General features: G+C 43.3%; 1 protein-coding gene across 10 annotated transcripts in view; it reads right to left on the bottom strand.

Moving 5' to 3' along the window:
- Positions 1 to 27625, bottom strand: part of kmt2cb (lysine (K)-specific methyltransferase 2Cb) — a 237304-nt gene that overhangs the window by 198654 nt on the left and 11025 nt on the right. For all 10 annotated transcript variants that reach the window (XM_060928213.1, XM_060928248.1, XM_060928223.1 and 7 more), the window contains exon 2: positions 9048 to 9209. In XM_060928213.1, coding sequence (XP_060784196.1) covers positions 9048 to 9208 — 161 coding nt within the window. In that variant the 5' untranslated portion in view covers position 9209. The remainder of the gene's footprint in view (positions 1 to 9047; positions 9210 to 27625) is intronic.

Below are 27625 nucleotides of genomic sequence, written 5' to 3'. Positions count from 1 at the left end.
AACTTTCACTTCCTCCCGCAATGTAATCGCAACAAAAACCTAAAAAACACCGCAACTTTCATCGCAACCATTAAATACCATACAGGAGCCACAAAGAATAATTAGACGACAATTATTAATCAGTGGAGGATATATATTCAAAGTTAATAATTTAAAAATGAAAATATACTGTATAATTTTAATTTTCTGGTTTTCATTTTCTCATAAATAAATTAATGATTGATGGAGTCCAATTTTTTTCTGCAGTGAATAGATTTTTGTGTTAAAGTAATTCTGGTGAAATTAGTTTATTACAAATAGTTTTTGTGGGGTTTTTTTCTCAAATTTTTCTTCGGAAAAGTCAACTTCACATTCGGACAAGTAAATTTCCTTTCAACTTGCCCGACAGGACAAGTGGTTTCAAAAGTTAATGTAGAACCCTGTACTACAAGCCTACGTAGAAATGCCTTTGAGTATCATGATATTTATATATCATACTGTGCACCTCTACAAAAAATAACTATCATTTTAAATGAACAGAAAACAGACTTTCCGTTCACATGCCTTGTTTTAGCTTGAATTCCTTTTAAAAAAAAAAACGCTTTGTGTTCATTTCATCAGAAGTTAAAATAATTACTTTTAAATGTGGCAAACAATTTCAAGCCTAATCCTGAAAGTGGTGCCACTGCAAACAGGCTTTCTGGGAAATTAAAAACATTTTAAGGACAATTGAAGGGGAAAAAAAAAATGAGAAAAAGTAAAGCAGATGTTCTAAACCTGTTCATTTTTTTTCATCAATTAAGGGTGTATTCAGACCAGGATAGTTCGATAGTTCACTTGCTTTGGTCCGAACCAAATGTTTTTTTTATTTTTTCATTTTGGTGCGGTTCGCTTTCACACTGTACATTTTAGTAAGCGGACCAAAATCTGTCAACAAAGCCACGCCTCAATTATATTTTGACCCCAGAATAGTATCCAGGTCATCGTAATGGATGAATTTCTTTTTTGCGTTGCTAGTGCCGCCACTTTTTGAAAGAATGTCCCTGATTTTAATGTAGGTCTGACGGAGTTTCTTCACTTTTAGCCGACATTGTTCTGGGGAGCGCGTGAACCCCTTCTCCTTCATTTTCTCACTGAATACAGCAAACACGTCGGCATTTTTGTGTGTTCTCTCCAAAAGCTCAGATATGTGGACATCTGCCCATATATCCACAAGGGTGCGCGTTTCTTCCTCGGCCCACGTTTGCCCCCTACTCATTTTTTGTACTCTGTAGTCTAGCCTACCACTGGTCTGAATGACTGAACGACTGTTGTAAGGTTCCCTTGACAACCAAAACAGTGTTTGCACTTTGCGGTGGAGTGTCAAGACTCTGTTTCCCATAATGCTCGACAAACGACGGAAGCTCCCGAGGTACAAAAAAGCAAAACTGTCGGATTAGGTCCGGTCTGCTTTCACACCTCCAAAAGATCCGCACCAGGGTTCCTTTGGTCCGGACCGAGTTCGACCTTGCAGCTCGGTCTCGGTCCGCTTGTTTGGTCCGGACCAGAGTTCGGTGGTTTGTATTCAGACTAGGGTTGGGCGGTATCCAAAATTTGATACCTTTAAACTGTCTCTGTGTTTTCCCGGGGTATACGGTATTACCGAGAAAAAAAAAATATTTTGTTTCGGCCTACTGTGTAACGTGCAGGGCCGGTTCTGCCCTAATCTGGACCCGGGTGCAACATCGCGCAACCCACCCCCCCCCAAACACACACACACACGTCTAAATCAGGACAACCATCACATAACTATAACTATAAACATTTTATATCAACTATTTTAACTAAATGGGCTATAATAAATAAGCCTGCAGCCATGGCGGGCTGCCTTAAAAAGTAACCATTCAATGACACAACTGACAGCTTGCGCAGCCACGGCGGGCTGCCTTAAAAAGTAACCATCCCTGTGTCCTCGATTTCTTCTGTTCGTCTACTAAGCCAAGAAGTATATACTCGTTTTGCATTTTCTGCCTCCTTTTTTGTATTTTCGACCCTGCGTTTATTTTCTTTCCTTTTCTGAAAACCCGATTTGTGTCCAGACATTTTGTTCTGCTACCAACGAACTCGTCAGGTCTCGTCTCTCGAGCCCGCGATGATTCCCGTGGGAAGGGCAACAATTGATACATTTTTACAAACAACCAATAAACAGCCAATAGGGAGGTTACAACGTTCAGGCTCTCCTTTGCTCAGAGACACTCAGTAATGCACTTATTCAGGAACAGAGAGAACTCTTTATTTTTTATTTTATCTTATTTTTTGGGGCCCCTCTCCACACCAGTCCCGGGTGCAAATGCTACCGTTGCTACCCCTCCAGAACCGGCCCTGGTAACGTGCGCCTATACCAGCGGACCTTGTCCAGACCTGCGCCTATGCCTCAAATGTACTATTTAAAAGCAGCATAGCGAATTGTGTGCATTGTGGTATGGATTAAGCAGCAAAGCGAATTTTGTGCATTGATGAATGGATTAAGAGATATTTCAAAGCATCACGCAACTCTTCCTTCATCTTGAAAATAGCATTCAACTGTCGTTTACACATGTCTGCGTTGAAACGCCATTTGCAGCACTATTTCACCTACTCCATCAAAAAAAGTGCACGATGAGCAGGATCATACCCTTTCAAGCATGGGAAATAAAAAAAAAAGAATAAGAATCAACCAACACCCAAGTCCGTTTAGACTGCGCGATAAACCATATTCTTCAGCGCAAATGAGGCGAACCTAATTCAAATGTGTGATAGCTGCACAAGGCAAAATCATATGGGCCCACGTCATGCCATGGCGGGGAAATTAATAATCAAATGGCCTTACCTTGCTTAAAACGTTGTCTTGATCACATAACTCCTTACAATTATTCCACTTAAATCCAAACGGTTTAACACACCCAACAAAGATAGCAAGCGCATTGCTAATTCCCACCAGAAACCTAACGGTTTACGCTACGATGTTTTCTTCCGTTTCTTCAGTAGAGGACATTTCAAACGTTTATTACCCACATCCCAAATGTCATACGTTATATTATTTTACCTTGTTGTTACTCATGTAACCTACTCAAAACACAACTCATTGGAGAGATCTCGTGGAAGTGGAGTACCCCAGGCTATGGTGTGCCTTAGGGGACATATTAGATTTTTTTCGATTTTGCGCGGTCATTTACATTATTGCTGGCTCTCCCTTTTCGTTTGGCTTGAAACCAAAATACTGCCACACTGCCGATGTTGTATTTTTTTTTTGCCACCAACTCGTTATCTTGACTTGCCATCTTTCAACCGCGGTCTCAGTCTCTTGCGAAGCTTTCTGTCAGACTCCAAATGTCACGCAGGGTTGCCATGGTAACGACAAACAACCCTGCACGCGATGAAAACTTCTTTAGGAAATTGATAGAATTAGTGAAAATACGATCACACAGTTATTCGGGATGATCTTCAATTTATTATTTTATATTATGACCTCATGTACTCCATATTTATTTAGATATTATATATTTTTTTTAAATGACGGTAATGAGACCGATACCGTTGGTACTTTTGGATACCTCGGGATACCTTCTTACCGTAATACCGCCCAACCCTAATTCAGACCAACCCAAAAGGTCCGGACCAAGGGAAATTTGGTTCGGACCAAACAACGTAGGCGTGAATACGCCCCAAGTCTAAACTAAAACTAGCCGCAACCAGGTGATTAAATATGACTTATGATCAAAAGACTAAAACTAAAGCAAAACCAGCTGTTAAAATGAACATGACCATGTTTTTACATTGATCTAAATGAAAGGGGCCGGCTCACCCTTCGCAGAATCCTCTGCAGCAAGGAGTGAGCCGCCATTTTCAATACTAGAGATATTCCAAGAGCAATCTGCAACAATGTCATGTGACAATGTACATCATAGAAAAATTGAGATATGGTGGCAAAAAAAAAAAAAAAAATACAGCATTTTTTTTTCCCCGCCATTACATAATATTTTGTCGTTGCAGACGCAGAGCTACATACAAGCTCAGCTTAATCCACTTCTGATCTGTAATGTGAATGAAATGGGAAATGATGTCTATTAGGGCTGTAACGATACACCCAACTCACGATTCGATTCGTATCGCGATTTTTGACTCACGATTCGATACGCCCACGATTTTTTTAAAAATGTTTTTTTAAAGTAGTAAATTTGACTTATTAACATTTACTTACTTACATTAACTATTTAATAACAAATAATTCAGACCACTGCAGAGAATGAGTAATATGTATGCAAAAATGAACAAATGTATATCCAAAGATTGTTTTATTTCTCAAAATAATACTGTTGAGCCGGAAGCTCTGGTTTTTTCGGTTCTGAAAAAGTCATTTTTCCAAATCGTGTAAATCCGTTAAGATTTTTTTTTTTTTTTTGGGGGGGGGGGGGGGGGGGGGGGTTCTGTCACTGTCTCACTCTCATAGGGCCAATGATTTTCTGTGATCGCGGAAAACAGATGGAAATTACGGAATTTTTATGGTGAAACATTGCTCGCGTGTCAAAATGTAACTGCCGCAGAAGGCTTCTGCCCAAGCAGACATGCCTTCAGTGTTGCCAGATATTGCTAACGTTTTCCACCCCAAAATATGTTCAAAACCAGCCAAAAAGCACCTAAACCTGCCCAATCTGGCAACACTGCATGCCTTTCCGGTCAAGTGATTGTGATTGGCTTGTGGCACACCTAGCCAGCCAATGAGCTGCTTGTTTACAGATTCGCTCCCCGCGTCGCAACCAGAATGGCGACCGCTTAAAAGAAATGAATGCTCTGCCAGTGGCGAGTGTGGACGTTGCATGACTCGCAGAAGATTGTCGCAGGTCGGCGAAAAAACGACTTACTAATAGATATAAAAAAAAAAAAAGTAATTTAAGTAAGTTTAAAATGTAATTTAAATAAAAAGTAAAGTATTCATAAATTGAAGTTTGGAAGCGCCTCTGTTTTTGGGCTGAGGAGAAGTTTGAAAGGGTGTACCGCGATTCTGCCTTCTTGTATCGCGATACGGATCGCGATTTCGATACGCATATCGTTACAGCCCTAATGTCTATCATAACTAGGGTTTGGACTGATTGATGATGTCATCACGATCTTGAGCCCATTGTGTTTAAAGCGGTCCTCGCTTAGGCTAATTACCGGACCATTCTCAGAAAACATGACAAATTCGGTTTTAAACATGAAGTTTGTTTTTCCTCTAAAACCATTAATCCTGGCGCTCTATTATACAGTGATTTTAAGAAAGAATTTAACAGAACGGTAAAAAAAAAAAGAGACAACTTGTCTGCATTTGCAAAAATTTTATTCATCATGTCTAAACAAGGATTAGTGAAATTTGAATTAAAACAATTCCTTTGTTATTAATTTTATTTTTTTTCACGTTTCTTTCTGAAATATTACCTCTAGACCTTCACTTTTTACTGTGGAAAATATCATGATCATTGCTTCAACTGTTTTTGGTGTATAGCCTAAAATATATGCGCAAGAATGTGCACTTTCTTGATGTCTTTACCGTTACCCGAACGGTAAAATCATGCTGTAATTCAGGGCCTTTGACAATAGAGGGCAGCGTAGTGCAGCTACATGAGGAAGGACCAGGATGCTGAGCAGCCATTTGGGGGGGGGGGGGGGGGGATAAATAAATAAATAAAATCACTGGTGCATGAACGTTGGAATCCAGGATACTGATCAGGTAAATATGACATTTTGAGATGTCAGGGAAATTAACTGTCTTTGCCGTTACCCCTGAATGATAAAGATAATGATGCTGCATGTTGAAAAAGTTTAGCTCACCAAGTAGCAAGTTAGGACGGGATAATAAATGCATAATTTGTTTCCTTTTTTCTGCACTCAGTGACCCAAAAATGCCATGTCTTTACTGTTACCCGATAGAGTAACGGTAAAGACATTATGGGCAAGCCCAGCGCCGTGGGGGGGCGAAAGGGGGCGTCGCCCCCTCATGGCTACAGCCCCGCCCCCTCAACGGAGACTCAGATCACTTAATTGTTTTCTTAATTGTTATTGTGGGTGTATGTGTGAAATGCTGACACAGCCGCGCGCACACAGACCTGTGATAAGGACAAGGGGAGGGGTCGTGCGGGCGGGCGGGGGTTTTACATGTACACTTACAAGTGCACTCTGTCTGTAATATGCAGTCAGTTTACGGGAGTAGTCTTTCCCCCACCAAATTAAATCACAATATTGTGAATCCATTTTCTTTCTTTGTAGGCTAAGTTTGTCTCCGTTTATGTCGGTGTACGTGTTCATATGTGGTCCGCTTTGTGCGCAAATAGCGTAAGAATGTGTGTCGTTGACGTCACCCTGGCCCATGCAGCGGGGGTGAAAATTCATCACTTCAGAGTGTTTAGTCCCCTACACGCCTAAACTGGGATCGCGGATTAAGTGGTTAGCGTTGACTCGGTGCGAGTCAGGAAGGCTATTACTGGTGCAGCCGCGGGGTCTGTTGATTTTTTTTAAATTATGATTTTGGCCGCCGAGCCAAGTACCTTAGACTTGCATTGACGTTCTGTTTTCATGCCGCGGAGCTATTTGTATGTATTTTAAATTTAAAGGACTTGCCTGTAGGTTTGTGTGTGTTTTATGTTTGGCATCTTTCCGGTTGTACCGCGTGTCTGTGAGAAAATTGGAGGGGAGGGGTAACAGGTGGGCACGGGGGTTGATAAAGCGCAACTGCCCTGGTAATATGTCACATGATTTTCCCGGACTAAAGCAACCTTCGGGGCCGTGGTTTTGTGGTTGGTGCAGTTAATTGTTTGAAACACATTGTCAGACCGCCATCACTACTACACACTATATGAAAAATATTTGCCCCCTTGCGATTTCTAATTGCCCCCTTAGTAAACTGTTCCTGGCGCCAGGCCTGATTATGGGCAACAGTAAAGACAACAACTGGGCATTAGTTTTTCACAATAATAATCTCTTGCTTTGTGAATTCATGAAATATGCTTTTTTCATCTATTAAATATATTACATGGCTTAACTAAAATTAGTGTATACAAAACTTAACATGTCTTTACCGTTACTCGTCACATTTTCCAAGAAAGGCCCACCTGCGACTTCAGTAACTTCAAATAACGAATCCCTATTTTTCCTGATGAGGTAAGCATAGTCATAAAAGAGGAATAAAATCTTGCTATAAATCAAAATGAAAGAATGAAATTACTCCTGGTGACCTTTATTCCACTCGACACATCTACCAATTCAATAGACTTCGTCCAACCCGAATCGCAGCAGAATTCTCACAGAGCAACCGAACACCATCCTACAAATTCCTGAATCACAAACACAACTCCGACATATTTGATTAAGTCAAAACAAAACAATTCCCGTCCACATGAAAACCTTTGGAAAATCTCTCAAACAAGTACACTGGGCCAGTAAGGTGGCGATAATCTTTAAGAAACAGTTACTGCACTAATGGCGTATTCACACCTACGTTGTTTGGTCCGGACCAAACGACCAAATTTCCCTTGGCCCGGACCTTTTGGGTTGGTCTGAATACAAACCACCGAACTCTGGTCCGGACCAAACAAGCGGACCGAGACCGAGCTGCAAGGTCGGACTCGGTCCGGACCAAAGGAACTCTGGTGCGGACCTTTTGGAGGTGTGAAAGCAGACCGGACCTAATCCGACAGTTTTGCTTTTTTGTACCTCGGGAGCTTCCGTCGTTTGTCGAGCATTATGGGAAACAGAGTCTTGACACTCCACCGCAAAGTGCAAACACTGTTTCAGTTGTCAAGGGAACCTTACAACAGTCGTTCAGTCATTCAGACCAGTGGTAGGCTAGACTACAGAGTACAAAAAATGAGTAGGGGGCAAACGTGGGCCGAGGAAGAAACGCGCACCCTTGTGGATATATGGGCAGATGTCCACATATCTGAGCTTTTGGAGAGATCACACAAAAATGCCGACGTGTTTGCTGTATTTAGTGAGAAAATGAAGGAGAAGGGGTTCACGCGCTCCCCAGAACAATGTCGGCTAAAAGTGAAGAAACTCCGTCAGACCTACATTAAAATCAGGGACATTCTTTCAAAAAGTGGCGGTACTAGCGACTTGCGTGAAGAGCCAGAACTGTCACAACACGATGTGCGCTCATCAGCGCTATCCTCCGTAGCCGCCTTGCCCTTTGTTGTCGTCGTTGATAAATTACTTGTACAACAGCATAGTAATCGCACAATTGTGAAAACAGTAAAAACTGGAAAAAACATATAGCTTTGATGACATTAAAAAGAATAACAGCACGGAAAGCCTCCATGACTACTTTTGAACTTAACGCTTTGTGTGCGTGTCGTCTCTGACCAATAGCTGAACGACCTCAGGGCGCGTGGCTTTGTTGACAGATTTTGGTCCGCTTACTAAAATGTACAGTGTGAAAGCGAACCGCACCAAAATGAAAAAAAAAAAAAAACATTTGGTTCGGACCAAAGCAAGTGAACTATCCTGGTCTGAATACACCCTAAAACTGCAAACGTTAAGAAATTTGAGTTTGATGATCCTTTTATTTCACGCCTCCAAAAATATTTTAACTCTGGGGAAAAAAAAAAAAACCCAGGTCATTCTTTAATCACAATACGTTATCATAATTTACCAACTATATCTTATATACAAGTGCATCTTCATGATTATTGTTGATAGAAGATCATCATCAGCCACTTGGAAGAGCCGAGTACTGATCGGCCCAGAAGGTGAGATGAGAGAAAACATCGAAAAAGTGAAATTAAACCGCAAACACATCAAATACGAAATTACACACCACAACGTTACAACGTGATCAGTGGGAACGATGAGCACGCTCAGGTCAACACTGTGATGTCAACATTTATCCCCCCCCCAAAAAAAACCCTTCACATTTATGCACGTAGACACGTGGGCGGAGCCTTAATCAGCTTCCAATTATTAAAGCCCCCGTTTTACCTGCAAGTCCAAAACACAGTAATCACACTGCTGCTTTAGGACAGAACCAGGTCTAGTGCAGGAAAAATCAAACAAACAAACAAAACAACCGAGTCACTCACTTCTTCCTCTGTCTGGGTGTGGATCCAGCATCCTTTCGAGGCCGGCCTCTGGGCCGCCTGTCATTGTGGGCGGGACTTCCTGCGGGCGTGGCCACAGACGCACCCACAGGTGGCAAGGGTCCTTTATCAGAGGAATCAAGAATCTTCTCCTCTGATGACATTCTGTTAAAGGAAAAGAAAGAACACGGATGAAACTTTTTATTCCTGTTCATACGGTTCATCACATCCAACACGACAGGAACGCAGTCATTCATTTTGTTTCGTTCCAGAGTGTCCGAGTCAGTTCGGTACATCGGGTTACAGCGGTGCTTGAAAGTTTGTGAACCCTTTAGAATTTTCTATATTTCTGCATAAATATGACCTAAAACATCATCAGATTTTCACACAAGTCCTAAAAGTAGATAAAGAGAACCCAGTTAAACAAATGAGACAAAAATATTACACTCGGTCATTTATTTATTGAGGAAAATGATCCAATGTTACATATCTGTGAGTGGCAAAAGTATGTGAACCTCTAGGATTCGCAGTTAATTTGAAGGTGAAATTAGAGTCAGGTGTTTTCAACCAATGGGACGACAATCAGGTGGGAGTGGCCACCCTACAGGGATCTATCAAAGTCTGAGCTTCACAACACGCGTTTGTGGAAGCGTATCATGGCACGAACAAAGGAGATTTCTAAGTAGGGCTGTGCGATATATCGAATATCTCCGAAAATTCTGTGTGAGATACGTAAAATTATTATATCATAACTATCGAGTATTTTATGGTCATCTTCCGACTTGTGTTTGTTTCGTGTTTGTTTAAAACCTTTTCCGGTGGTTTTCTCTCTGTCACTCAGGCAGTAACGGGAGAGGCTGCCTAAGGGTAAAGAAAACAACGTCACGCACTCGCCAACCAATCCCAGGCGACATCTCGGTGCTGAAAGGAACTTCCGGGAAGATTTTCTATACTAAGTAACTTTAAAAACGCACAATGGAATTCAACACGATATCACTTTAGATCCATGCATATATTTGAAATTTATGATATTGTATTGGCCCTTTTCCACTACCCTTTTTCAGCTCACTTCAGCCCGACACGGCTCGCGTTTCGACTACCAAAAAACAGCACGACTCAGCTCGCTTCAGCCCTGCTTAGCCCCTAAAACTCGCACCGTTTTGGAGTGGGGCTGAAGCGAGCCAAAGCGAGCCGAGTGAGGCTGGGGGCGTGAGCAGACACTCCCCTGTGCACTGATTGGTGAGGAGGAGTGTCCTCACATGCCCACACACGCCCCGCGAGCACGCTGGGATCTGTAAACACCGCAAACCCGGAAGGAGAATAATTACGAGAATTTTTGAAGCCTTATGCGCCTCGCCTCATCTATACGCTCTTGCCAGTATCTGTTGGCGTTGTTGGTGACAACAAGCCACAGCACCAAGACCAGCAACACTAACGACTCCATGTCCTCCATGTTTATTGTTTACTATCCGGGTCGTGAGACTACCGCTTAAAAGATCACTGATGTCACTGTTTGCGCTGCTTAACGACATCACGTGACGTCCACCCACTTTCGCTAACTCCACCCAATGTGTCCACCCACTTCTAGCCAGCACGGTTCAGCGCGGTTGTAGTCGAAATGCAACTCCAACAGCCCCGCTCAGCCCGACTCAGCACGGCACGGCTCAGCCGCGTTTGTAGTGGAAAAGGGGCATATGTAATGCACACACATCTTGAAACATCGATAAAGGACATTTATTGTCAAACTCAAGAATTAATTCACAATAAAAAAAAAATCAAAAAGTGACAGTTGGTCCATGTTCGGACCGTCATGCTGGAGATTCTGGGTCTGTCGTCCAGGGGTCTCAGCAGCAGTGACTGAGGGTGTCAGGAATCTGTCACGGAGGTGAGCTAGCCTGATGTGCTGATCCTGAACTGGCGTCGTGACTCGAGGCTGACCAGGGCGTGGACGATCCCTGGTGCTCCCTGTCTGTCTGTAACGCTGACTCAAACGGGAAATGGTCGAATGATGAACACCGAAGTGCTGGGTGACCTCTGTCTGTGTACTTCCGGCACGCAACATCCCGATGGCCTGTTCACGTTGATTTTGGCTTAGGCGTGGCATCTTCAATAATGACAATTTTCCCATCATTTCCCCCGGGGATTTATAGGCAAGATTGTGTGTGTACAGTGTATGCAAAATTTGTTTGAAAATTAAAGCCTGTCCATGTCATTGACTACCCGAGTCATATTGTACGTTATTGAGTACAACTCCCTTAAATTCTGATTTGAGCACAGATTTGGAACTTATTCGGGCGGAACGAAGTTATTTTTCCATTGTGATATATTTCTTTTCTTCTTGAGATAAACTCAGCACGAATTCAGCAAGTTTTATCAATGTGCGTTTTTAAAGTTACTAATGCCGCTTTTCCACTACAAACGCGGCTGAGTCGGGCTGAGCCGTGCCGTGCTGAGTCGAGCTGAGTGGGGCTGTTGGAGTTGCATTTCGACTACAACCGCGCTGAACCGTGCTGGCTGGAAGTGGGTGGACACATTGGGTGGAGTTAGCGAAAGTGGGTGGACGTCACGTGATGTCGTTCGGCGGCGCAAACAGTGACATCAGTGATCTTTTAAGCGGTAGTCTCACGACCCGGATAGTAAACAATAAACATGGAGGACATGGAGTCGTTAGTGTTGCTGGTCTTGGTGCTGTGGCTTGTTGTCACCGACAACGCCAACAGATACTGGCAAGAGCGTATAGATGAGGCGAGGCGCATAAGGCTTCAGAAATTCTCGTAATTAGGGCCCGAGCCCTATAGGGCGAAGGCCCTATTGTTCTTGTAAGAGTTCACTATTATTAGGGCCCGAGCCCTATAGGGCGAAGGCCCTATTGTTCTTGTAAGAGTTCACTATTATTATTCTTCTTCTTTATTTTTCTCCGCTGTTGGGCCATTTTCGGGGCGCTTGCCATGGGCGAAAACGCGCGAAATTTGGCGCCACTTCCGAGAATTGCCACCGCTACTCAGAACCAAAAGCCCACACTTGGCCGGGGCTCAGGGCCTCTATAGCGCCCCCTAAGTCGTTGTAATTTTGGCCTCCCGCATTAAGGTGCCTGGTTGCCATGTAGTTTGTAGTAGTGGCATGCCATTTGGTACGCATATGTTTCTCACTAAGCCGGACAAAAATGTAATGCCAATGCATTAGCCACGCCCAACAGGAAGTGAGGTAATTTCACTTTTGTGTGAAATGCATGGCCACGAAGACGGCGCAACTCCTCCTAGACCGTTCATAGGAATGTCACCAAAATTGATACACATCATCTACAGACATGGCTGACAAAAGTTACTAAATACGTTTCACGTAGGATAAACCGTTCAGAAGTTATACGTCTATCAATTTTCACTTCAAAATTTTACATGCTAAAAAATTCATAACAAATCTTCTAATTGCTCAACACTGCTCATACTTCACACGCTAATCACTCATTGGGCTTCTGACAAGTTACCCAATTTCTGTGATATTTCGCCACTGGGGGCGCTATTTTTGGGCAAAAAATCCAATCTTTCCTCAAATTTGGTCAAACTTCACGGCCACCCTCTTACTACCTCCCATGTCATGTATACCACATTTTGGGAATTTTCGTCCATGGGGGGCGCTGTTTTTGGCCGACGCAATTTCTCCAAAACGGGTTTTTGGTAAATTATTCCATAATGCTTTTCCTTTACACCACTACCTTGTGATAGTGCGTTGCTGTTGTGGTCACTTATTTTTCCATCGCATAATCACTCATGTACAGCATAGCGCCACCTACTGACATGGGAAAAACCAGAAAATTTATTCTTCAAAAATCTATATCTCATCTTCTGTTTACTCAATTGTCATCAAACTTCATACGCAAACTCGGCATAGCTCACCTGACATGTACGCCAAATTTTGTGCACTTTCGCCCCTGGGGGTGCGGGTTATGGCAGAAATGATATTGCAGCTTCTGATTTGTCAAACTTGGCAAGCAAACTCTTTACAAGACCCTTTTTGGGGCGCTTGCCATGGTCGACATCGCACGAAATTTGGCTCCTTTTTCTTAGACTCCCACCGGTACTAAGAACCAGAAGCCCAGATCCAGGCGGGCCTCAGGGCCTCTATAGCGCCCCCTAACTCATTGTGATTTTGGCCTCCCGCATTAAGGTGCCTGGTTGCCATGTAGTTTGTAGTAGTGGCATGCCATTTGGTATGCATATGTATCTCACTAAGCCGGACAAAAATGTAATGCCAATGCATTAGCCACGCCCAACAGGAAGTGAGGTAATTTCACTTTTGTGCGAAATGCATGGCCACGAAAACGGCGCAACTCCTCCTATACCGTTCATAGGAATGTCACCAAAATTGATACACATCATCTACAGACATGGCTGACAAAAGTTCCTAAATACGTTTCACGTAGAATAAACCGTTCAGAAGTTATACGTCAATCAATTTTCAATGCAAAATTTTACATGCTTAAAAATTCATAACATATCTTCAAATTGCTCAAAACTGCTCATACTTCACACGCAAATCACTCATTGGGCATCTGACATGTTACCCAATTTCTGTGATATTTCGCCACTGGGGGCGCTATTTTTGGGCAAAAAATCCAATCTTTCCTCAAATTTGGTCAAATTTCACGGCCACCCTCTTACTACCTCCCATGTCATGTACACCTCATTTTGGGAATTTTCGTCCATGGGGGGCGCTGTTTTTGGCCAACGCAATTGCTCCAAAACAGGTTTTTGGTAAATAATTCCATAATGCTTCTCCTTCACACCACTACCTTGTGATAGTACGTTGCTGTTGTAGACACTTATTTTTCCAACTCATAATCACTCATGTGCAGCATAGCGCCACCTACTGACATGGGAGAAACCAAAAAATTTATTCTTCAAAAATCAATATCTCTTCTTCTATTTTCTCAATCTTGATCAAACTTGATACGCACACTCTTAACAGGTCACCTGACATATGTGCCAAATTTTGTGAACTTTTGCCACTGGGGGCGCTGTTTTCAGGCAACAATTTATATCTCGGCTTCTGATTGGTCAAACTTGATCAAACTTTACAAAAAAACTCTTCATAGGTCCCTTGACATGTATACCAAATTTGGTGAACTTTCACCACTGGGGGCGCTCATTGCGCTGTAGCAGTTGCAGGAGAGGTGTTTACAATCATGAGGCACCAGGAGTATGTTGTTTTGGTTGCCTTAAACACACATGACTTGTGGACCACTGGGGGCGCTCATTGCACTGTAGCAGTTGCAGGAGAGGTGTTTACAATCATGAGGCACCAGGAGTATGTTGTTTTGGTTGCCTTAAACACACATGACTTGTGGGGAATGGGTAGGCATTCGGGAGCAAGTGTTGTAGCATAGCACCACCTACTGACATGGGAGAGACCAAAAAATTTATTCTTCAAAAATCAATATCTCATCTTCTATTTTCTCAATCTTGATCAAACTTGATACGCACACTCTTAACAGGTCACCTGACATATGTGCCAAATTTTCTGAACTTTTGCCACTGGGGGCGCTGTTTTCAGGCAACAATTTATATCTCGGCTTCTGATTGGTCAAACTTGATCAAACTTTACAAAACAACTCTTCATAGGTCCCTTGACATGTATACCAAATTTGGTGAACTTTCACCACTGGGGGCGCTCATTGCGCTGTAGCAGTTGCAGGAGAGGTGTTTACAATCATGAGGCACCAGGAGTATGTTGTTTTGGTTGCCTTAAACACACATGACTTGTGGACCACTGGGGGCGCTCATTGCGCTGTAGCAGTTGCAGGAGAGGTGTTTACAATCATGAGGCACCAGGAGTATGTTGTTTTGGTTGCCTTAAACACACATGACTTGTGGGGAATGGGTAGGCAGTCGGGAGCAAGTGTTGTAGCGTTACATACAGACTAATAGATGTCTAACAGAAGACAATCCTATGTAGCTATAGCTTGGTGACTGATGAGGTAAATACATTAATTTGGTTGGGAAGCCATGGCATAAAATGTTCTGTCCATGACAACGTCTCAGCGCACCGTGTACTCTGTGTCCAATTCTGTGCTTTGTCACCATTGTGGGAGTAATGTCTCTTGCCAAAGAAGCTGTGGAAGGTATTTCGCGGGGACGCATGCCCCCGCCCCCCTTGGCCGCTGGCGCAAGGGCCCGTCGAGGCCGCTTGCGGCTTTAATTATTCTTCCGTCTTCTTCTTCTTCTTCTTCTTCCGTCTTCTTCTTCTTCTTTATTTTTCTCCGCTGTTGGGCCATTTTCGGGGCGCTTGCCATGGGCGAAAACGCACGAAATTTGGCACCAGTTCCGAGAATTGCCACCGCTACTCAGAACCAGAAGCCCAAACTTGGCCGGGGCTCAGGGCCTCTATAGCGCCCCCTAAGTCGTTGTGATTTTGGCCTCCCGCATTAAGGTGCCTGCGTGCCATGTAGTTTGTAGTAGTGGCATGCCATTTGGTATGCATATGTATCTCACTAAGCCGGACAAAAATGTAATGCCAATGCATTAGCCACGCCCAACAGGAAGTGAGGTAATTTCACTTTTGTGCGAAATGCATGGCCACGAAGACGGCGCAACTCCTCCTAGACCGTTCATAGGAATGTCACCAAAATTGATACACATCATCTACAGACATGACTGACAAAAGTTACTAAATACGTTTCACGTAGGATTAACCGTTCAGAAGTTATACGTCAATCAATTTTCGATGCAAAATTTTACATGCTTAAAAATTCATAACAAATCTTCTGATTGCTCAAAACTGCTCATACTTCACACGCAAATCACTCATTGGGCTTCTGACATGTTACCCAATTTCTGTGATATTTCGCCACTGGGGGCGCTATTTTTGGGCAAAATTTCCAATCTTTCCTCAAATTTGGTCAAACTTCACGGCCACCCTCTTACTACCTCCCATGTCATGTATACCACATTTTGGGAATTTTCGTCCATGGGGGGCGCTGTTTTTGGCCGACGCAATTGCTCCAAAACTGGTTTTTGGTAAATTATTCCATAATGCTTTTCCTTCACACCACTACCTTGTGATAGTACGTTGCTGTTGTAGACACTTATTTTTCCAACTCATAATCGCTCATGTACAGCATAGCGCCACCTACTGACATGGGAAAAACCAAAAAATTTATTCTTCAAAAATCTATATCTCATCTTCTATTTACTCAATTGTCATCAAACTTCATACGCAAACTCTTCATAGCTCACCTGACATCTACACCAAATTTTGTGCACTTTCGCCCCTGGGGGTGCTGGTTATGGCAAAAATGATATTGCAGCTTCTGATCTGTCAAACTTGCCAAGCAAACTCTTTACAAGACCCTTATTGGGGCGCTTGCCATGGTCGACAACGCACGAAATTTGGCTCCTTTTTCTTAGACTGCTACCGCTACTGAGAACCAGAAGCCCAGATCCAGGCGGGCCTCAGGGCCTCTATAGCGCCCCCTAAGTCGTTGTGATTTTGGCCTCCCGCAATAAGGTGCCTGGTTGCCATGTAGTTTGTAGTAGTGGCATGCCATTTGGTACGCATATGTATCTCACTAAGCCGGACAACAGTGTAATGCCAATGCATTAGCCACGCCCAGCAGGAAGTGAGGTAATTTCACTTTTGTGCGAAATGCATGGCCACGAACACGGCGCAACTCCTCCTAGACCGTTCATAGGAATGTCACCAAAATTGATACACATGATCTACACACATGGCTGACAAAAGTTTCTAAATACGTTTCACGTAGCATAAACCGTTCAGAAGTTATACGTCAATCAATTTTCACTGCAAAATTTTACATGCTTAAAAATTCATAACAAATCTTCTAATTGCTCAAAACTGCTCATACTTCACACGCAAATCACTCATTGGGCTTCTGACATGTTACCCAATTTCTGTGATATTTTGCCACTGGGGGCGCTATTTTTGGGCAAAAAATCCAATCTTTCCTCAAATTTGGTCAAACTTCACGGCCACCCTCTTACTACCTCCCATGTCATGTATACCACATTTTGGGAATTTTCGTCCATGGGGGGCGCTGTTTTTGGCCGACGCATTTGCTCCAACACGGGTTTTTGGTAAATAATTCCATAATGCTTTTCCTTCACACCACTACCTTGTGATAGTACGTTGCTGTTGTAGACACTTATTTTTCCAACTCATAATCGCTCATGTACAGCATAGCGCCACCTACTGACATGGGAAAAACCAAAAAAATTATTCTTCAAAAATCTATATCTCATCTTCTACTTACTCAATTGTCATAAAACTTCATACGCAAACTCTTCATAGCTCACCTGACATATACGCCAAATTTTGTGCACTTTCGCCACTGGGGGCGCTATTTTTGGGCAAAAAATCCAATCTTTCACACCACTACCTTGTGATAGTACGTTGCTGTTGTAGACACTTATTTTTCCAACTCATAATCGCTCATGTACAGCATAGCGCCACCTCCTGACATGGGAAAAACCAGAAAATTTATTCTTCAAAAATCTATATCTCATCTTCTATTTAGTCAATTGTCATCAAACTTCATACGCAAACTCTTCCTACCTCACCTGACAGATACGCCAAATTTTGTGCACTTTCGCCACTGGGGGCGCTATTTTTGGGCAAAAAATCCAATCTTTCCTCAAATTTGGTCAAACTTCACGGCCACCCTCTTACTACCTCCCATGTCATGTATACCACATTTTGGGAATTTTCGTCCATGGGGGGCGCTGTTTTTGGCCGACGCAATTGCTCCACAAAGGGTTTTTGGTAAATAATTCCATAATGCTTTTCCTTCACACCACTACCTTGTGATAGTACGTTGCTGTTGTAGACACTTATTTTTCCAACTCATAATCGCTCATGTTCAGCATAGCGCCACCTACTGACATGGGAAAAACCAAAAAATGTATTCTTCAAAAATCTTTATCTCATCTTCTATTTACTCAATTGTCATCAAACTTCATACGCAAACTCTTCATAGCTCACCTGACATATACGCCAGATTTTGTGCACTTTCGCCCCTGGGGGTGCTCATTATGGCAAAAATGATATTGCAGCTTCTGATTTGTCAAACTTGGCAAGCAAACTCTTTACAAGACCCTTACTGGGGCGCTTGCCATGGTCGACAACGCACGAAATTTGGCTCCTATTTCTTAGACTTCCACCGCTACTGAGAACCAGAAGCCCAGATCCAGGCGGGCCTCAGGGCCTCTATAGCGCCCCCCGAGCACCGTACAGTGCGAGACCCTATTGTTGCCATGTGTCCAATTCTGTGCTTTGTCGCCATTGTGGGAGTGATGTCTCTTGCCGAAGAAGCTGTGGAAGGTCTTTCGCGGGGACGCATGCCCCCGCCCCCCTTGGCCGCTGGCGCGAGGGCCCGTCGAGGCCGCTTGCGGCTTTAATTCTCCTTCTTCCGGGCTTACGGTGTTTACAGATCCCAGCGTGCTCGCGGGGCGTGTGGGCATGTGAGGACACTCCTCCTCACCAATCAGTGCACAGGGGAGTGTCTGCTCACGCCCCCAGCCTCACTCGGCACGGTTTGGCTCGCTTCAGCCCCACTCCAAAACGGTGCGAGTTTTAGGGGCTAAGCAGGGCTGAAGCGAGCTGAGTCGTGCTGTTTTTTGGTAGTCGAAACGCGAGCCGTGTCGGGCTGAAGTGAGCTGAAAAAGGGTAGTGGAAAAGGGCCATTAGTGTAGTTTCGGTTGTGTTGCCAGATTTGGCGGTTTCCCACCCAATTGGGCAGTTTTAAGTGCGTTTTGGCGGATTTTGAACATATTTTGGGCTGGAAACCGTCAGCAATATCTGGCAACACTGCCGGCGAGAAGATTTCCTAGTTTCGGTTTACAGCGCTGACTCAGTTCGTGCAATCGCTGGTGCTGCATAGGCTACCATGTAAGCTCTGTCAATTTCAGCGACAAATTAAAAATGGAAGCGGACAAATTGGTTCCTAAAAGAACTAGTAAGGGGTCAGTCATCTGGCATTTTTTGGATATCGCGAGGAGGACGTGGAACAGCAAATGCCAGTTTGTAAAGTGTGCAAAAAAACCTGTCATCACGAAAGGCAGCAGCACGACAAATATGTTCCATCACCTGAAAACTCACCCGGTACAGTATGAAGAGTCTCTTAAACTCCGAACTACTTGCCCACAAGTTACCCCCCCCCCCCCCCCAAGCTAAACAAACGACCCTAGTGGCCTCGTTCTCCAAAGCCACCCCATATGAGAAACCAAGTCAGAGATGGAGCTATAACGGATGCAAGCACGAACGTTGTTGCCAAAGATATGATCCCAGTTAGTATAGTGGCTTCCAAAAATTACTAAACACACTCGATCCCAAATACGAGTTGCCTGGTCGCAGACATTTTACAGAGAAGGCAGTACCGGAATTCTACACATCTGAGAGGCAGAGCCAGAAAACATTCAGTTCAACAGTGTGCAAAGAGGAAAATGATGTTTTGCAGATCTCTCTCTCTCTCTCTCTCTCTATTGTGAATGTTCCAGTGGTTCTCAGTAGTCAGGTTAATAGCTTGGAGATCTATTTTTTAAAATAAATTTAATGAATGAGCACTTTTCTTATTTAGGCTAAATGTCTCTCAGTGTTGAGCTGCACTTTATTGATTTGAGCTCTGAATTGTGTTGCCCCTTTGTTGCAATTTTCAAGATTGTTTTTGCAGTTTGTGCCACATCTTTGTTGAATAAAATGTTTGTCTTATTTCAATTCAATTGTGATTAATCACCAACATGAAAATTTAAAATGTGTTGTTGAAAACCACCTGTAAAGTTAACCAAGAATGTTATTTAATCTGCAGGGATTGTAGTGAAAACAGTAAAAGTTAGATTTCATGGGGTCCTTTAGAGGAGATTTAAATATATCGAGATATATATATCGTAAAGTGGAGAAAATGTATCGGATATTCATTTTTTCCCCCCATATCGCACAGCCCTATTTCTGAGGACCTCAAAAAAAGCGTTGTTGATGCTCATCAGGCTGGAAAAGGTTACAAAACCATCTCTAAAGAGTTTGGACTCCACCAATCCACAGTCAGACAGATTGTGTACAAATGGAGGAAATTCAAGACCATTGTTACCCTCCCCAGCAGCGGTCGACCAACAAAGATCACTCCAAGAGCAAGGCGTGTAATAGTCGGCGAGGTCACAAAGGACCCCAGGGTAACTTCTAAGCAACTGAAGGCCTCTCTCACATTGGCTAATGTTAATGTTCATGAGTCCACCATCAGGAGAACACTGAACAACAATGGTGTGCATGGCAGGGTTGCAAGGATAAAGCCACTGCTCTCCAAAAAGAACATTGCTGCTCATCTGCAGTTTGCTAAAGATCATGTGGACAAGCCAGAAGGCTATTGGAAAAATGTTTTGTGGACGGATGAGACCAACATAGAACTTTTTGGTTTAAATGAGGAGCGTTATGTTTGGAGAAAGGAAAACCCTGCATTCCAGCATAAGAACCTTATCCCATCTGTGAAACATGGTGGTGGTAGTATCATGGTTTGAGTCTGTTTTGCTGCATCTGGGCCAGGACGGCTTGCCATCATTGATGGAACAATGAATTCTGAATTATACCAGTGAATTCTAAAGGAAAATGTCAGGACATCTGTCCATGAACTGAATCTCAAGAGAAGGTGGGTCATGCAGCAAGATAACGACCCTAAGCACACAAGTCGTTCTACCAAAGAATGGTTAAAGAAGAATAAAGTTAATGTTTTGGAATGGCCAAGTCAAAGTCCTGACCTTAACCCAATCGAAATGTTGTGGAAGGACCTGAAGCGAGCAGTTCATGTGAGGAAACCCACCAACATCCCAGAGTTGAAGCTGTTCTGTACGGAGGAACGGGCTAAAATTCCTCCAAGCCGGTGTGCAGGACTGATCAACAGTTACCGCAAACGTTTAGTTGCAGTTATTGCTGCACAAGGGGGTCACACCAGATACTGAAAGCAAAGGGTCACATACTTTTGTCACTCACAGATATGTAATATTGGATCATTTTCCTCAATAAATAAATGACCAAGAAAAATATTTTTGTCTGATTTGCTTAACTGGGTTCTCTTTATCTACTTTTAGGACTTGTGTGAAAATCTGATGTTTTAAGTCGTATTTATGCAGAAATATAGAAAATTCTAAAGGGTTCACAAACTTTCAAGCACCACTGTAAATGTGAAAGCTGTTTCTGAGCTGTGATTTATTTAATCCTGGGAACTGACCTAAACGCCACAGTCCACAGGTTAACTTGAGTGAACTCCTGTTTATTCAGTCTGAGTGAAATCGATACTCTTCTGTTTTTGTTATAGACCCCTTGCACTGGCGTTTACGTTAGCAACCATTGCTACCCGAGACCTGGGGGACAAGCAAACTTTGTTCACAGACTGAAGCCAAGCAAGGATGTCTGGCGTCTGTTGCTGTTGCCTAAAGAAAACTCCGGCTAAAAAAAAAAAAAGCTCTACTACCGGATCACTTGGATAATCTTAGTCAGAAAGAAGCGAAAGATAGATAGATGCGGAAATTAGAGTTTATTAGTGGTTATGATCCGTGCACAGTTCCTCTAAACGACTGGAGTGACGGTACAGATTTGTAGCCTAGCATTAGCTACATGTTGGAATAGACCTTTTTCCTCAAGAGTCCTGACACCGAAGAACAGTTATTAAAAAAAAAATAAAAATAAAACTACAAAACGCAAGAAAACCTCGTTTGTGGAAAGACTTTTTCCCGACATCAGCTTTTGGGAGCAGAATCTTGCAAAATCCAAAGCATTTACTCTTAAAGGGCTCTGACCTGAACTGTGGGATAGATCTTATTCCCACCCCTCCATGTCTCATCAACCCCAAGGACATCTAGTTACAGAGCTATTTATACTCAGTCACTTATACAGTGATGCTTATTATTGTTAAAACAAAATCCGAAATGTTATTTGTAAAATAAAATATATTGGTCGAGACTTTCAAACAATTAAAATAAAGATTTTTTTTAGTTTTATCTAATGGTGGATGGTACAATAATTCCAAACGCTAACAGAATCAGCACATTCCAGTTGTAGCTGTAGTCATACAGTAACGAATCACCCTTGTAATAATGATTTCAATAAACGGTTAATGTTCAGTTCCCTCTTCATTTATTCTCGATTCAAAAGGCACAACTGAGTCACACAGGTTCATCAGTGCGGAATGGACAGTAACAATTTTATCCAAAATGGTTTTTCCTGCCGTAGTCGATTTATTTCCGTTTCACATGCACGTAGCTGGTGTAAAGTTCAGCGAGTGTGTGTATAGACCCTTTTCACGTGACGTCACGACAAACACGGCCGCCATTTTGGACATGAACTACCAGTAGTCTACCACAGCCAACAACGAGGAACGACGGCGAAGCATCGAAAGGAATATAGCCATCAAAGAAAGTTTTTACTTCCATCATGCCATTATATTGTTGTGCACCTGGATGTAGTAACCATCAACACACAAGGCAAGATTCATCATTTTATCGGATCCCGACAGATGCTGACCGACGGAGAAGATGGACGGTCTCTAAAATATTGGCAAAATGATGTTTATTGACATAGCAATCGTGTGTAACGGGAAGCATTTGCATATCCGAAGTGTTGCGTTTACATCAAAGATAAAATAAACCGATATGACAACGACTGCTGCTGCCAGGTTGGGGACACAAACTAGTAGAAAGGAAGTGTGCCAACAGTGCCAACACACTTCCTTTGTGGTCGATTCTGCTTTAAGGTAAGATGCATTTAATTATTCGTCTGCTGTGGGTTTGGAATCGATAGCCTGACCGATTCGTTCATGTCTGTGGTGCCGTTTGTTTGTTGACGCGTGTTGAAATGGAAGATTGGTTGTTGACATGATTTCCAGTGATGCTTTGGTGTTGCTGTGGATCAGATGTGTTGAGTAGCCGGACTGTTTTTTTTTCTTGCGTGTGGTATCATTGTTGACGCGAGGTTGTTTTTTGAACATGCCAAAGCGGACACGATTTCCCCTGATGAGTTATGACTTCAGATGCGATGCGTGTGTGGAGTCCGCGTGATATGTGCGTAAGATAGGCTTCTCATGTGTTTGGAGATCCGCGCTCTGAGACAAGCGCAAGCACCTCCCCCCAAGGGAAAAAAAGGGACCCCCCGAAAATATCGGCATAGTTCGAACACTGGGTTGGAGAAAGTAATGGCAAATAGTGAGCGCACAAACCATAGAAGGTAAACTGTACACAGCGCCAGGGCAGTGTGATGGTATGTCTACTTTTAGATTGTGTTAGCTTATCAATGAACACACTCGTCACTCGACGAGTTTCACGTCTTTACGACGGATACTTAAATGTGTGTTAGGTATTATTGTTGCAGTCTAAAGGCCAATTTATGCTGAGAACCCAGTCCTCGCAGATAGCGTCGCAGACAGTGTCTGCGTAGCCCCCCCCCACCTTCGCAGACGCTCTGCGCGCACCTCCCAAAAATTGTGACCGCCGCAGAAGCCTCGCAGACAAGAGGGCTCTGATTGGTCCACTCTACATCCGCTGTACACGCACTTCCGCTTCCCTACTTTCCCGGTTTGGTTTGTTTTCACGACCGCCATTTTTAAAAACACAAGCGAAGATGGAGCAGCACGAAGAGCGGTTGATCCAGGAAGTACGTACATCTATACGACTCCAGTTCTAGTCATTATAAGTAACCGGAGGATAAACACTCCACTAACCACACCCACCAACTACTCCCAGCGATTTTGCGCCCCCTTGCATTGTGGCGGTGAATAACATCGCGCACGCCTATTACTCCCCGCTCAACGATAAATTACAACTGTCTGCGAAAAGCTGTCTGCGAAAGCCTTGTCGCAAGAGCATGCAGAGGCCCTAAGCAGTCATTGTAGCAGCTAGATGAGCGAGAACCGAAAGGGTCTATGCCATAAACCGTTGTTTCTTCATGTCCAAAATGGCGGTTGCGTTTACAAAGGTCACGTGAGTGAAAAGGGTCTATAGAACTCTCTCGAACTGTAGGTTCATTACTACACCCTGACTCCATGGGGACATTTTGTACAGGACTGGCTTCCTCTGATAACAGAAACAAAGCTCCAGTGCTCTCTGCTCTTAAGGGGTGTTCACACGGCAACTTTTACTCCGGTGTAGCGCCGGGGCTGCCCCGGTAGAGCGTTCACACGGTACAAAGTTATACCGGTGTAGCCCCTGAAAGCTGCTTAAACCGGTGCAAATCTAACCCTGCTCGGGAGGCGGTTTAAGAAATTTCCTCCAGAGTAAATGCTAGTTTGCGGGGCAGCACCGATATAAAATGGGCCGTCTGAACGCTACAGGGGTAGACTCGCTACGCGTCAGGAGAGTTGATTACATACGGGCATTGCATAATTTGCATCCTGGTATTCTGTGCTTCCAAAATGGCGAATATCAACAACAACAGAACTGCGTGTCTTCCAGTGTTGCCAGATTGGGCGGTTTTAAGTGCATTTTGGCGGATTTGAACATATTTTGGGCTGGAAAACGTCAGCAGTATCTGGCAACACTGGTGTCTTCATCCACGTTGTTTTCCCGGCGCTTGGTGATGCCATGACAACCGGGAAAAGGAAGTACATTTTCACGCATGCGCACATTTCATTTCCGCATTACTACTATTGGAAATGATAGTAATAAAAGGAAATATCAAAACTTTATTACTTTCATTTCCTTTGATAGTAATAAAGTTTTTGCTACTATAGCACGGTCGCAGAAACTGCCGTGTGAACGCAAGTGGGGCTGCACCGGTGCTAACATGCTCCTCTCTAGTAAGCAGGGTTGTGACGTGTGAACGCTCCACAAAATTTACACCGGTGTAAGATATATCGCAACAAAATACATCGGTGCAGCATCGATGCAAATATGTGCCGTGTGAACACCCTATTAATCTGTTCTGTTCGTTCAGGATACATTGCGCATGTCGCTCCTTGTTGGGTTTGTTACCGAGTTATGTCCGAGTTGTTTGTTCTGTGCCCAATCTGGGAAGTGGGTTCACATCTGTAAGAAAATCAAACACTTAAACTCTTCCAAACTCGCTTCCGACTTTCTATTTTTTAAAATAAATTTTAAATACAAATCGCAAATTTCTTTGGAGTTGTCAGGCTGAGCTCCTCTCATCATGTTCTCTTTAACCACTCATTTCTTTGTTATTCTTGAAGCATTTGCTTCTCTTTGTTAACATTTTTCTTAATAGCGGGGAGACGGTGATACCTTTTACCCATTTCTCGATTTGAACAACTGAAAACGGCGCAAAAACTAACCATACCAAAGACAGATTAAGCCTTGCTTACACAAAAGACGCTGTCTGTCTGTCTGTCTGACCCCCAGGTGAAATTATCACATCATGCGCAAGTGATCGATATCTCAGACCAAATCATCAGAACACGCAGTACTATGGCTCTTTCTCTTTTGGCCCAATTTGACAGATCAGCAGGTTTGATTCACTTTCCGCAGTGAGTTGATTCAGAGTCAAATCCTTCCTCACCTCGATCAGATACACTCAGGCCCCAGTCTGAACCTGTCACGTGAGTGCGAATTTTTCAGTCAGGTAAAGGCATGTGAAAACGGCAAAGTTCCTGTCAAAAGTAACGTGAGCAGCTTTGAGTGAAAGCCTTCATCTAAACCACCGGTAAAGAATCAGTTCATCATGGTCTTCACTCAACTCGTACGTATCTGTGACTCATGTTTGGATAAAAATGAAGCGACCTTTCTTCATGATAAAGAAATGCATCACGTTTTGTTTTGTTAAGGATTTGCATACTCAGCAAAAGTGAAATCCAGAAGATGAAGAAATCAATCATCGGTGTTTAAACACAGCTGTGATGATTAATGCCTGATGAGTTTCTCCTCAAAAACGAGCCTGGAACTGACTTGATTCGATTCGAGTGTGAACACGTTCTGACTGACTCAGCATCACCTTTTATGCCGAGTGGACACGACACAGCTCTCAAACGCACCGGCGTTTCCCACCTCATCAACACCGCCGTGCTACAAGATCAACCGAGGCCGAGAGTCACACTGCAAAACTTCCCATAGTCCCACCAACACCACAAATGCCACACCTGTGGATCATGTGACTTTGTGTAGAAACAATACTTTACGAATGTTATGGACACGGTCTTCAATATGAATCTCGATCACCTGATCATTTCCTTTCTCGCTCTCACGGGCTGGGTCTCATCATCGTCCGTACTGCTCGCTGTAGATGTGCTCATATATGCGCTTCATCAAATCTCCTCGGTTTGTGAAACTCCGACAGTGTAAAACGGACTCGCTATTTGCCGTTCAGCAAAATGCCAACAATTGATGGTAAATCTGCAGAAAATATACATTGTTTCACGACCACACCTGGGCAACCTGATGCCACGATATCGGCATCATGATCCGATTTTCCCTGAGTTTTTAAGAGAACAATTAATGAATTTAAAAGCATGTGGCCTGAAACTCCCCTCTATTTTTTCCTGCTTCACCATGACTCAATTCAAGATACTACATTATGCCACCATCATGTGGTGGGCTTTCCCCGTTCGCGCAAGGCATTGTGGGATACAAATTTGAAATGGGAGAGAAAAATGGATGAGGCAGGTGGCGAATGAAACGTGAAAGACCGACTACAATAACGGAAAGCGAGAAGAAAAGGCGTTATGTTATACAACCCCGATTCCAAAAAAGTTGGGACAAAGTACAAATTGTAAATAAAAATGGAATGCAATAATTTACAAATCTCAAAAACTGATATTATATTCACAATAGAACATAGACGACATATCAAATGTCGAAAGTGAGACATTTTGAAATTTCATGCCAAATATAGACCCCTTCGCAGTAAACGTCATTCATACGTAAGCGGAAATTGCGCGCGCAGCCTGGACCCAAAAAAGACTCAGAAATGCCTAGTTGTTGTGTTGTCGGGTGTCAGAATCATAGCAGTGATGGGGTTAAAATGTACAGAATTCCAGCAGGATCTCACCCATTCCCAAAAAAAAAAAAAATAAAAATCGCCGACATTTATGGCTACAAGCCATCAAACGTGTAAACTGGGATGAAAGCGCCATCAAAAATGCGCGGGTTTGCAGCGCCCACTTCATCACAGGTAAGATCAGGCTATTTATTAAATCTTTCTTCTTTATTCATTCTAGTCTTCGTTTATTGATGTAGCAAAATACTTTGGTAACGTTTGTCTGATTAGCTGGGTCATAGTTACACAATGTAATGAATATTGTTAGCATGCTAACTTAGCTTTGCATGCAGTTTTGTTTGTAGGAGAGGTCTCGCTTGACTCAAGCAGTCCGGATTTTGTGCTGAAAATCACAATTTTAAAGCAAGGATGGAAAGGTAAAATTGTGTGCCCTCACTCTAAATGCCAACTTACGTTGACTGCTCTAACCTAGCTCCCGCCCCGTTCAGTTTCATTTCTGCTCTCTGCCTCTTGCTTTTTACGCAGCTCTGATTTCTCTTAGCTGCACTCTTTACACTATCATTCCTTTCATGCCATCACCTCCTGCAAATTGCTGTTTAGTGTTGGTATTTGCTGTTGTGACCGACTAGTGGCCTAGTGGTAGCGTG

The sequence above is a fragment of the Neoarius graeffei genome, chromosome 1, assembly GCF_027579695.1.
Source record: "Neoarius graeffei isolate fNeoGra1 chromosome 1, fNeoGra1.pri, whole genome shotgun sequence".
Lineage (NCBI taxonomy): Eukaryota > Metazoa > Chordata > Actinopteri > Siluriformes > Ariidae > Neoarius > Neoarius graeffei.
This window is presented reverse-complemented; position numbering and strand designations above follow the sequence as displayed.